The sequence below is a fragment of the Dermacentor andersoni genome, chromosome 2 (genome assembly GCF_023375885.2).
Source record: "Dermacentor andersoni chromosome 2, qqDerAnde1_hic_scaffold, whole genome shotgun sequence".
In the NCBI taxonomy this organism is placed as follows: Eukaryota; Metazoa; Arthropoda; class Arachnida; order Ixodida; family Ixodidae; genus Dermacentor; species Dermacentor andersoni.
In genome coordinates this window covers 91953481-91966932 of record NC_092815.1, presented here as the reverse complement: position 1 = coordinate 91966932, position 13452 = coordinate 91953481, and the positions used below count along the sequence as shown (strand labels likewise).

Sequence of the window (13452 nt, the reverse complement as noted above, 5' to 3'; positions counted from 1 at the left end):
CCATGATATTAGAGCGTGGACTTCAGTACCCCGCACACTCCACCACTTTGTAGCGAAGTGACGCAGCCGTTAGATACTTGACGCATCAACTCACCAGGGAGACGGAAGAAGAATGGGGATGAGTTCTGGCAGGGGCAAGTCCAAATTCACAGGTACGACGACGAGAGTAGCATTTCAATAACTAAATTTATTCACTTGGCATTTGCCGTATTAAGTTTAAACTGTATAAAAATATTTACAAACAGAACGATGTCATACCCGTCGTCGTCGGCCTGCCTGACCGGCCTGGTCTCCCCTGGTGAAGTTGCGCCGTGTCTGCTGCTGTCTACTTGCTCTCTCAAAACTACTCGAACTACTCCTTAAATAAGTTTACACAGCATCCAAGAGACACTTTTCTCCACCAATGAGGTATTTCGTTACCCCGACCAATCAGGCAAGCCGACATCATCCAATGAGCGGCAGAGTTCAAGGGGTCAAGAAATGGTCGCGTCAACACTCCTTACACAAAAGCACTCGGACCATAACTAATCGGCTTTTGACAGCCGAGCGTGGGACGAGGACGCGTCAGGTGCACGTGTGACGTCAGGCGCGGCGGCTGGGCGGCAGTACATGCCTGGCGCCGCCGCGATTATTCGGGGTACAAAGGTTCGCCTCCGCGTCAAAATTCCCAGAAAACAAGCAAAGAGGCTCGCGCTATACTCTTTTCGCGACAATATGCTGCTGCCGTGCGATTGTGCGAAAACGGCCGGTGTTGGTTGAGCTTGGCAAATAGTGGACATGCTGCGTTACTTCGTGATGACTGTAGAAACCATTGCGATTCGGACTCAATAAAGACATCTTTCTTCTTTTTTTTTTTTTTTTTTTTGTTGTTGCTCTCCATCTGCATAGAAATATTGGAAGCATGTAGCGGCAGCGCATCATTTCTCTACTCGACAGACGACTTTCAAGTGCTTGTATAATTAGCCTTACTATTTAATGCAAGAGAGGGAGAGAGGGAGGGAGGCAGAGAGGTTAACCAGGCGAGCTTCTGGTTTGCTACGCTGAGTTGGAGGATATAGCCGGGTTGGAAAGAGAGCAAACAGAGTGAGAGAGAGATAGAGAGAACCAGGTAACACAAAAGGCGTTCCCATCACAGGCGTTCACACAGGCCGGTCGATTTAAAGAAGAGGATTAGCGCTCGCGTGGCATTCTGATACGGTGCAAAGTCGCGCGGTGTTGCAAAATTCTTTCTTCCGACAGAGGCTGGTCGTGCAACTGCTTCACCACGACGGAAAGCGATTGTATCTGCGCACTGTACAGCATTTAATGCAAACCATCCATTACCTCATTCCAGGCATAGAGTTTCGTACAGTAATTGCTAACGGGAACTCTGGCTCTAGTGTCTACAGGAGCTGCAAGCGAGGAGGTTCAGTCAGCATCGGAATCATGCTTAATGCATGGATTTGCCTAAATCTCGTCTTTCCGGTTTCAAACAGCTTCTGTGACTTTGCAACTCATTATGTTCAACACAGTAATGCGTTATATACAACTAAATAAACATTACCAAGCTTGTCCGACGGCAGAATTCGAACACAGAAGCCCAATATGGAAACCACGTCGCCACCCACGCATGCGTCGACAAGCGGCATAAAAGGCATGTGCAAATTTTCTCGCGGGCAAACCAGCGCGCTGAGACCCTTGGCGCGATTCGGTTTGGCCACTTCGACAGGCTGAACCGCTGCAATTAGTAGCGCTTATCCGTGTTCACGCATTCTTTTACATTTAGAAAAAGTATAAATTGTCTTCAAATTTAGCACAGTGAAGGCAGATAAAGCATAATAAACAAAGCCGCAAGAACGTCTCAAGCCACAAGCAATGGGGTTTCACGTGCCAAAACCACGATCTGTTTATGAGGCACGGCCTAGTGGGAGACTCCGGAAATTTTGACCACCTGGAGTTCTTTAAGGTGCACCTATTTAAGTAGACGGGTGTTTTCGCATTTCACCCCATCGAAATACGGTCGCCGTGGCAGGGATTCGATCCCAAGACCTCGATCGTGCTTAGCAGCCCAACGCCATAGCCACTAAGCAACCACGGCAGGTAAAGCCACAAGTACGAAGAATCGACAAATCCCATATAGTAACCATCGTGCCCACGGTGGCTCAACGATCGTAACGCCAGAGCTCCCTTTAGTAATTATCGCAGGAAACTATTATACCAAGTACTTGCAGTCTATGTGTACATATATAAATGCAGGTTTCTATATAGCGCCTCATTTCGGGCTCCCTCGACAGCATCAACAACTGATTACGTGTCTGTTTTTGGCATTGAACCCGGGTCCCCCGATTTAAGAGCCACATACCATGCATACCCGGCCGCGGAGGATACGTTCTCACGTATATAAGAGAAATTTAGTGAATAGGGGCCAAGTCGCTCGCGGGCTAAATCGAGTGAGTAAACGCACGCCTTTCCACCGAGCGGCCGTGGTAGACACAGGTTTTACACGCAGGCGTAAGTCCATGTATGAACAAGCATGACGCGTGTACTCCCGGTGGACGGGTACACGTAGTTGCGTATGCTTCCCAGCCGTGCTTGTTGTGTGTGTATATATATATATATATATATATATATATATATATATATATATATATATATATATATATATATATACAAGGCGAGAATGAGGCCAGATCACGGCTGCGGGGCGACAATCACCAGTAAATGCAGCGCTAATTTCGCTGGTGACAGTATTTCACTTTCCCCACTCGTGACAGCTGACGCGACAGACTTTTGTCTCGCCCTGTGCATACGGGCACGTCGACTCTAGTGTATACCCGCGTCTGCATGCGCACATACACACACGCGTGCTGTCGTGCGACGAGGCACTGGCTGAATGCGCGTTTCGAGAACAAGCGGTTGCTCGGGTCAGATTGAAAGAAGAGCCGGGCTGGCAGAAAACAAAGGCCAAGAAACGAACCCGTTTGAAGCACGCTCCTCGAGGACTTGTCTAATCCACAGCCGCGGTGCCGTTTACGTGCGAAATTCGCTAAGGCAGCGCGGGCTGCCGTCTCGATCACGCGCAAGTTTGTTGCATGCCGTCAACGCGTTCGCGGCCAACGCGTGTCAAGCTGGCGGTGAACGCATGTGCCTATACACAGACGTGTGTAGTATAGTACATACAAACGTTTCTGCTTGTGGATGAAACAGGGCACACAGTACAATGGTCTGACGTATCGAATATTATAGTATACATTTACATTTCCAAACCAAATCAGACACGAACATTTGAAAAGATAAAACAAAATAAAAACTCAGTGCATTCATGCTACACATGTCGTACGGCGTAGTATATATGGTTAAATGCAATAGCGCAATTTAACAGGATCGATCGAATCATCCGCGCGTCTTTGAATGCGCTGTCTCTGCAAGATCGCGCGCGCGCTATATATGCAGCACTTGGATACACGAAGCCCTCAGAAGACGTATATAGTGCGCCGGCTATCAGGATTGACCAATTAACGTTGTTGATTGCATACGCCTTTAATTGCGCAACTTCCGCCTCGTAGATCCGCCCGCTTTCGCTTGCTTCGACGCCAAGAACGAAGGCTGCATCTACGAATGTCGATCGAGTCCGATGTATATACATACCGGGTGCTTCAGCGAACGCTTAAAAATTTTCACAGCTTGCCTGTGGCAGATAGCGCAATTCTAGTCCATTAGCTGGTCTACTCGAAGAGGCGAGCATTACAGGCAAACAAACTGAAATACATAATCGACTAATTAACAAAAATCACTAAAGTTTTTGAGCGATTTACCTTATGGCCCATATTATAATTTACAAATTCAAGCCGGGGAGTTCGAAACGCGGATCCACTTGGAACGAATTATCAGGATGACACCAGTTTCGACATATTAATTTCCGAGCTGTGCGCAGAAATGCATCGGCGTTCTAGGTACTTCTGTGCTTCAATGCACAAAACGACGTTTGATTAAGAAATTAATTAGATGGAACGACAGTGCATGTTTACCGCAAGTTTGACTGCGCATATCTCGTAAATGGTGTCATCCAAACAAATCTTTTCAAGTGGATATATGCCTTGCAGTCTCGCCCGCTAAAATTTGTAAATTGTCATGTGTGCCCTAAGCTAATTAGTTTAAAACTACATTAGTTAATTTTTGTTATTTGGTCGATTATGCATTTCGATTTTTTCGTGCATATAATGTCCGCCTATTCAAGCAGACCAGCTCATGGACTAGAATTGGGCTATCTGCCACAGGCGCTTTTTTTTTAAATTTTGACAGTGTTTGCTGAAACACCTTGTGTATGTATACATGCTGAAGGCCTGGCACAATATTTTCTAACGTGCACCATCAATCCACTTTCCGTTCTCATCACCTCTATAGTCATTGGCTTGGCCATGGTTCGCACACCGCCGCTATCACTGAGACTGCTCACTCTGTCCACCGCTTGACAACAAAATAAGAATGACAAATGAACTGTTACAAAATATCGGTCCCAGATATATATACAGCTGGTCAAATAGGCGATTTGTAATATAAGCTGACTAATGCAAGAGGATCGCGCGCCTACAGTGATCATGCGTGACAGAGGCTAAGGAAATGTTGAAGCTAAGAAAACGCCCCTCCCGCCCATTCGCGCTTCCGAGATACGCTGCATGGCGCCGCTACGCAGATGCTCTCCGAAGCCGCATATAGCGGGAATGTATACGGGCCATGCCGGTTTCACAGCGTATACCAGCGCTCTTTAGAGTCGCGAAATACGATTGACGGGCCAAAAATAACCGCATGTTCAGTGTGCTACAATGACCATGCTACAATGTTCAGTGTGCTACAATGTAAAAAATGTAGGATGTCGTGGAAACACCCTTGTACCGTTTTCCGAAGGCTATAAGAAACGAATGAAGTTGTGGTAGATACGGATTTTAATTCTATATATAGCGTTTTACTTTCCAAAATCGCCCTTGTTCGAGTAATATGCGATAACACTAATCGCACACACCTGCGGCAGAGCCTGCCATGGCACAGCTGATCACCTCGCACGTATCATCTCACTATATACGTACAACTAAACTGGACGTATAGCCACATTAATATATTTACTTGCGCTTGAGTTGTTCGTATACCAGCAGGTCGATGTTATTTGTAGCCAGTGGTGATGTTATTTACATGTGTACTAACAGCAAAATCTGCCGACCAGCAGTGAGCAGCACTTATATAACCGAAAAGCTTTGTGAATTCGGCTTCTGTTTCCTTATGACTCGAGTCTTTGGGCACAATATAAACTGAAGCAGTAAGGTATGCCTCTGACCTTGAATGCACGTGGCGTTTCTTTGAGGTAAAGCACCGCGAACGCTAGCTGCGTTCAACCTGAAGCAGTAACGTGCTCTGCGTTGAATTCTGTTGGAAGGAAATCCATTCAGAAGAAAGAACACATAAGCGCTCCGAGAGATTTGTCTAGGCCTCGGCCTGGATTATAACATGCACGAAAAACCAATCAAATAAGGTTACTTTTCTCCGGTACATGTGCCGCCCACGATTGGTCACAGCCGCGGTGAGAGTCTTGTCATGCGCTGGTTTCAATCATGAGGCTGTAGCCTAACGACCGCCAATGAATAAACGCTCTTACATAAGACAATTCTTGTGATTACATCTGGTGCTCTTCAGCACTTGATATCAGTCCCCAGGCGCAAGCGTAACAGATAAGCTAGTAAATAAATAATTAAACTCTGGCCGATTTCATCAAGTTTGTTTTTCTTTTGTAAGGGCCTTTTATCATCGATTACATTTTTATTAACTTCCTCAACAGCATGTCAGTCATGAGGATTTGATGGTGCCTCTCCTTACGAACCACTTTAGTGTACAAAGACACTCGTGTATTACACCCCCCCTATAATCTGTCGCAGTGTACCACCCATCTCTTTAGGTAACGAAATTTCTAACGGATGATACGGTCGGACTCGTAAAAAACTGTAGCACTACGTGCGGTCGCCCCTTTTGTAGTCTCTTAATATAAATCTATAGCGACAACTGCTCGGGCTCAAATTTTAGCGACGTGCCTTTCACGCGCCGCCAAAAGAATGATCAAGTACAAGCCAGGTCACAGGAGGGGAGGGGGGGGGGGGGCGATGACGAAGACGGCGAGTCGCCCTTTCCAGCCCCACGTTTCGTCATCATCCCAAGGCGGCAGCAGCAGAACCAGATGAGTCCCGGCTCGGTATCTAAAGGCTAGCGCCGGCAGTCTCCGCTTCGTCGTCCATCGCAGCTGCGCGGGGATGCGACGGGTTGGAACCGAGCAATGCATCAAATTCGAGGCAGCGAACGGCGTTTCTCGTGCTTGCGCCTTGCCCGCGCGCTATTGGAGATTGACAGACAGCACGTCGGGATCGCGTTTTTGGAAGGCCAGGGGGCGTTGTGCCTGGCACTCTCCTCCAGCGTCCAATCTCGACTTCCCTAACCTCCCTCACGGCTTCCTTCTGGCCTCCTGCGGGAAAATCAAGCAGCCAAAAAACAGCGCAGCGCGAGTCGATCACGGGAAAAAAAAAAAAAAGGAGCGATGGCGGCGGGGCTTGCGACGACGGGAGAGATTGCACTTCTCGCGCGTGCAGGCAGCCCCACTTCGCGTCCTTCTTGAATGCGGCGGGGAAGGAGCAGCGTCTGCATCTCCTGGATGATGGTGGTTGTCGTGTGAGCGGTGTGGTGGCACCCAGCACGCTCCCCTCTCCCCCCCACCTTTGCCTCTCTCAATACCCCCTCCCTTGCTTCTTTCAATCCAGCTCCCCCCCCCCCCCCCCCGCTTGCCATGGCGCAATTCCCCGACACAGAAGCAAGACAAATGGGGCGGAGCGCGACGGTGGCCGGCGCGAACTGTGATTGGCGGCGGACAGGAGAGACCGGAGGAGTTCTTTGGCGCCGCCACTTGCCCTGACGGGCGACGGGAGAGAGTACATTTACTTAGCCACGCCCTTATTTTTCCCTCCTCCTCTGCTTTATGGGTGGTGGTGCTGGCTGCGATGGTGAGTGGTGGTGGTGGGTGCCCCCGCCGCCATCAGGCTTTCCATCCGCGAGCGACTGCAGTGGAAGTCAAGCTCGTTGTTGTGCGTGAAAGACGACTCGACAGGCCGCGCGCTGCCAGTTCGAAAGCGACTGCTCTACTCTCAGCTTGCTTCCTTTCCGGAGTTACGTGCAGTGTTTGCTAGGCTTGGTTGAGGTTCACTGGGGTGGCTGGAAGTGAGATCATGGGCCAACGCCCGCGCCGCTGCCAGAAAGATGTTCTTGGTCGCCTATGTTGCTCAGAGTTTAGCGCGAGCTGTCTCGAAGAAAAGAAAACAGAAACGCTCTTGTGAGCATATCATTGGTTATAAACATTCGCAGTCCTAAAATGCGCGAGATGGTGCTCTTTTGAATAGTGCAAGGCGGGTAATGGCAATCACAAGGTTTAGGTGATTGGAGCAGCGGAGGCTTCCTTTCACGACTTCTTTCGCACTGCTTCTTTTATGTTATTTTTCACATTTCACGCATTCCGTGTTAACGTTAAAACCATAACTCGTAACCTTCAGTTCTCTGGATGACTAAAACTAAAAACCTATATTTCCGTCGAGCAGTAGAAGCTGTCAATACTTCCATAATTTCAAACCAGTAATGTCCCGGTTTAAACAAGCAATTTCATGAACTCAAACATATAAATTATATAGTTTGGCTTTAATCATTTCTAATATAAGCTTCTATCATTTGCATCTGTATAGACGCCGTACAAAATATAACAACACCAAATGTGTACATACATATGTGTCCCCTTTAAGGGTGTATTTCGTATGTGCATATCCCGGCTTATCATAGCATATCACGGCCAGGCTTACTGATCTAGTTTTCATCTGTCAGCTTTCACTGCACTGAGTAAACGGTTTGATTACAGACTTTTGCGCGGTGCGTGCGGGCATACATACATACATACATACATACATACATACATACATACATACATACATACATACATACATACATACATACATACATACATACATACATGCATACATACATACATACATACATACATACACACACACACGCACACACACCCGCCGTGGTTGCTCAGTGGCTATGGTGTTAGGCTGCTGAGCACGTGGTCGCGGGATCGAATCCCGGCCGCGGCGGCCGCATTTCGATGGGGGCGAAATGCGAAAACACCCGTGTACTTAGATTTAGGTGCACGTTAAAGAACCCCAGGTGGTCAAAATTTCCGGAGTCCACCACTACGGCGTGCCTCATAATCAGAAAGTGGTTTTGGCACGTAAAACCCCATAATGTAATTTTTTTAATACATACATACATACATACATACATACATACATACATACATACATACATACATACATACATACATACATACATACATACATACATACATACATACATACATACATACATACAGATCAAGTATTCTTTCTGGCTACGTTTCTCAGCAGGTAAACAGGGTAAACACGAGGCTAGCGGTGTTAGCATTGTAACAAATAAGCAACCTTAAGGGTGTAAATGAGTTTTTCTTTTGTTTTAAGCGCACATAATATATACGCTCGTCATATGCAGGAAGCCATATGCAGCCGAGGAAAGCACGAGGTGAGGGTGAGGGATTGGCGATTCTTTTCAGTGGTCTGTTCAATCTTTTGAAGATGAAATTTGTGATCTTCGCATAAGTGCACGAGACGACTCTGTCGCTGGTGGGAGGCATAGCCCACAGCCTGCGGGTGGCGACGCACAGCCGCTCATGAGAATCACGAGAAGGAATCTCCAGGCTCGATTCGTGCGAGCCTCGGCATCAGGGAGCGACCGCCGGATCGATATAGGCGTCCCTCTCCCGCCCCCGGCTTCTTTCTCTCGGTGCGGGGACGTTGCACTGGCTCGATCTGCCCCGGCGAGAAGCAAGTGGCAGCCATTCTGTCTTCTTCCCGCCGTGATGCTCCCCGCAAACGCCGACCGACTCCTCGGAGCGGAAGGCGCCCATTTTTCAGCTTGCGCCTCTTCACACACGCTATATACACTCGACGCAGCTGACCGTTGCTGGCGCTGTGGATAAGGCTGGCGCCTTTGTTTCCTCGGAGTGACCGTGGACGCGAGTGGATTTTCTCGCGGTCTCTGTAGCTCTTGGCCCTCTCTTCTCTTCCATGGCTATTCTCGCTGGTTTCAAGTCGACCATGCTCATCTGTCATGCCTGCCCAGATCGGCGTAACTGTTGCAGAGATTGCAGAACTTTTGCCCTTGTCTCTCTATATGTCTGCGACAGGGAGTTTAGCCGAGAGTGAGCTGTGTAGAGGTGCCGCCACAAGCTGCTTTTAACCCGTTGGCTGGTAGGTTGTGGTGGCGAATATTAACGTCTAGTAGTTTTAGCGTGCGAGGTACAGATCCCGGTGTCTTCTTGCGCTGCGAAGGCCGAGGTCGCGGGTACCGCAGCGGCTGCATGCCGATGGAGCCCCGAAACACGCGCACACGCACACGCACACGCACACACACACACACACACACACACACACATATATATATATATATATATATATATAATGATCGAGAAGAAACGGAGGGCCCGATTTTTATTAGTCATAACAAGAATTCAACAAACAATGACATTAAGGACAGCATAGGAGAAGTTAGCTGTTGATCGTAATTGAATTAAATAAATTATTAATAAATGGAAATACGGAAATTAAAGTAGATGAAAAAACTGGCCGCCAGTAGGATACGAACCCATATCTGCGCATCATCCGTGCGATGCTCTTACCAACTGAGCCACCACGGCGCCTTTCTCCCATTCACTTTCTGGGGTATTTATGTTTAGATAACATAAAAATAAACATGTGTGTGTGTGTGTGTGCGTGCGTGTGCGCGTGTGTGTGTGTGTGTTCGCGCGCGTGCGTGTGTGCGTGCGTGCGCAGATTTGCAAATGGAAGAAAAAAAGCAAGGAACGCAATAAATTCTGTTCTTTCGCGTGACGAAATTAAAGTGAGTTCTGCGATTTTACGCGCCAACACATTGTGACAAAATGAACAACAATATGCTGCGCAAGAGGCGGACACCTTCCACCCAATGTCTTTTTGCCGAATCCGCAGCCGACAACGACGCGTGCCTGGGAGAATAAGCACCGCAGTCAGTACAACGACACTGCGGGTGGCGTTCCGTCTTTATACTTTCCGCAGACCACATATCTGTTGCGCAAGTAAGAAAGGCGCCTTGCCTCGGCCGAGCGTCTTTTGTTGAGAACCACAGACAGGGTCACTATAATAGTGACCTACGGCCAAGTTGCATTGTTCCGCGAGAAATCAGGGAATAAAAGCACCACCATCCTCCTTACGGATAACGAGGTCTTTTCCGCTCGTATAGCCGCAACGAGGCAACGGTGCTCCCGCATATAAGCTTAAGGAATCGCTGTGCACATCACCTTGCATGTGGCACGGCGCCCGCTGCAAAGAAGGACGATGTGCCTCTCTTATTATGCAATCTTTTCAAAGCGAACGCGGCCGGCCTCCGTTCTCAGTCGGGAAAAGAAACTTCCTGTGCGACGGAAGCCCCCGCAGAACTGTGCAGCTTTCAATGAACAGCTTCACGCCTTCGGCCACGTTAACACGATGCACTGATGGAGGACGCGTGATTGCATGTTTGGAAGGGGGGAAAAAAGAAAGGCAGAAAGCGTGTCGCTTTTGTTGTGTTCTATAGTAGTCCAAATATGATCATCCACAGCTTTTACGTGTGCAGAGAAACGAAGACATGGGAAGCTTCTATCAATGCAATCGATTGCTGTGAGGCGTATAGGCGATATTGTTGAGGCGACCACACGTGAGTGGCAGTTACAGCGTTGTACTTTTAACAGCTGAGTTGTTCTAAGTCGAGCCTTCGCCGTCCGTTATCCGGTGTCACGCAGGGGGTCAAGGGGCAGAGCGCGTGCTGTGGGAGGGCGGAGGAGGGGAGTATAGGAGTAGGTGTTTCGCCGGCGCGCGCCCTTCCGCTCCATGGATTCCGCTCGACGCGAGCGGCCGCGGGAGCTCGCACGAGAGCGGCAGCGCCGACGTCGAGCAAATCCCGAGCTTCGAGATCGAGAAGTGCAAGTCAAGCGCGTGCGGAGGGAAGCCGTTACCGCCGAGGATCGAGAACGGGAAGCGCAAGCCAAGCGCCGCTGGAGGCAAGCCAACCCCCACTTTCAAGAGAATGCAAGCGAAGCTCCAGCAGAGGCAAGCTGACCCTCAGCTAAGGAGGCCGACCGTAACTGCTGCCACAGAGCTGTAAGGTGTGGCTGTAAGAGAGAATTCCTCGACCGTAACTGCTGCCACAGCTGTAAGGCGGGTGATAGACTGTGGTTTGATCGCAACCTCACGCAACTGAAGAGTGTGCACAATCCGGAACTGAAGCTCGAATCTATAGAAAAACGACGACAACGAGACAAAAGGCTTTCATGAATATAGCGCTAAACGCGAGTTCAAACTTGAAAAAACGACCACCAGCTTCGCTGTTTTGACAGCTTTCACCGCGTGGAAATGGCTTTACTTTTCTCTCTTTCTTTCCACTTCAAAATCACTTTCCCTGGCCTCACATCGAAACCAGGTTTTTCATGAAAGCCTAGAAGCAAGTGTTTGACAGAGATTATTATTTATCTGTGATACCTCACTTCGGCGCGAGGACTTAGTTGAGGAACGAGTTAAGAACGTCGAACGTTCTTTCACTTCTTGGGGAGATGGATGGCTTAGCCACTGTACCTCAAGAATTCCGCATAGCATGCTTGCTATTGCTAACGGCCTTCATGTAACACATTAAAGGATTCCATCTATGAACCTATCAAGGCAGCTAAGAGATTGCACGACCGGACTTAACAACGACAGCTCCGCAGGCACTATGAGGCTTACTTAAGTTATGAGTGACGTATTTAGGAGGGGTACCGCAGGCCAAGCGTCGCTTCACATCACGGTTACGGTTTGCGCAGTCGTCGGAAGGTCCGCGTGAAGTCTATAGACCACGCGATCGAATGACACAGCCCTACCCTTTCGTTTATTTCTGGCGGTGTGTACCACAGGCATTCAAAAGTAAGTGCAGCCGATAGTTCTGACAACAGTTCACTTGGGTTCTTCTCACTCCGCAGAAGATCGAGACCATATAAATGTCTTTCTCACTGTGAGCACCTGAACCACATAGCGGTATAAAGGAGCCATCGCGACTAAGAGTTCCCAGGAAATTTATGTGCCAGGGACACGCCAATGCTGCTATATATGAGATCTGATCACATCCAGAGTCAAAACTTACCTTGCCTAAACCTACTCTAGTAACTTTGTGACAGGCCGAGGCCAGTTGTTATTGCTATAGGTGGTCTCATGACAACCAGAGTGTTAAGCATCACATATGACCGATGGTCCTTATTTACTGAGCGGGTATTGTGCACCATCACGGCTGATTCAGTATATAAAATATTTTTACGTGCCTTGCTCTAAACCTTGAACGTTCGCCCCAAGCCGGTGGCAACATGAGAAAGCCCCTGAATCAATTCGTTCGTTCGTTCGTCCGTTCGTCCGTTCTTCCGTTCGTTCGTTCGTTCGTTCGTTCGTCCGTCCGTCCGTCCGTCCGTCCGTTCGTTCGTTCGTCCGTCCGTCCGTCCGTCCGTCCGTCCGTCCGTCCGTCCGTCCGTTCGTTCGTTCGTTCGTTCGTCCGTCCGTCCATCCGTTCGTTCGTTCATTCGTCCGTCCGTCCGTCCGTTCGTCCGTTCGTCCGTCCGTTCGTCCGTTCGTCCGTTCGTCCGTTCGTTCGTTCGTTCGTTCGTTCGTTCGTTCGTTCGTTCGTTCGTTCGTTCGTTCTGTCGAAATATCTATATACATGATTACTTTTAAGGTTCTCCTATGAATCACGTGTAGATACGTGTATCCATGGAATAAAGACCGCGGTTTCTTTTCTTGACTGTGCCGCAGAGTCTAGCCCATCGCCGGTGACCCGCCCGTGCCCATCGGGTGACCCGTCGCCGTGCGGAGCCCGGCTGTCGCTGTGCGCCTCCCCGGCAACCGTATCCGTGCACGGCTACCTGCAAGGGGCAGCTGCCGCCGCACGACAGCTTGGCATCACGGTGAGTGCACGCGCGCACGTTACTGTCGCCTCCTGTATATACTATATATAGTGTATATGCACGAATGCGGTCTCCGTCATATTTTCATTTTCATGCCACTGCATGCATGGTTACCGTACTATTGCCGGCATCTCTCTTCCTCTTCGCTGTTATTGTTTTTATGTGTGCAAAAAAATATCATTATAATAATAGTAAATAAATATATGATGAGAAAAGCTGATAGTGTTCGCGAGCATTCACCGATCCATTGTTGCGCATCAAAGCGAATGTTTTACAGCTGCCCAGTAGCCAGCCTGGCCTCGCATTAAAAAAAAGGTCTTAAGCTAGAATTGTTCATAAGAGAAAATTCCGATCAATCCTGACGCTGA

General features: G+C 48.8%; 1 protein-coding gene and 1 long non-coding RNA gene across 4 annotated transcripts in view; one reads left to right on the top strand and one right to left on the bottom strand.

Annotated features, from left to right (window-relative positions):
• The window catches only part of Hr51 (photoreceptor-specific nuclear hormone receptor 51), a 65582-nt gene that overhangs the window by 26770 nt on the left and 25360 nt on the right, over positions 1-13452 (top strand). For both annotated transcript variants that reach the window (XM_050189005.3, XM_050189006.2), the window contains exon 2: positions 12933-13084. In XM_050189005.3, the coding sequence (XP_050044962.3) occupies positions 12933-13084 (152 nt within the window). The remainder of the gene's footprint in view (positions 1-12932; positions 13085-13452) is intronic.
• Positions 1-13452, bottom strand: part of LOC129387609 (uncharacterized) — a 56556-nt gene that overhangs the window by 40488 nt on the left and 2616 nt on the right. The gene's annotated exons all lie outside the window — the stretch shown is intronic.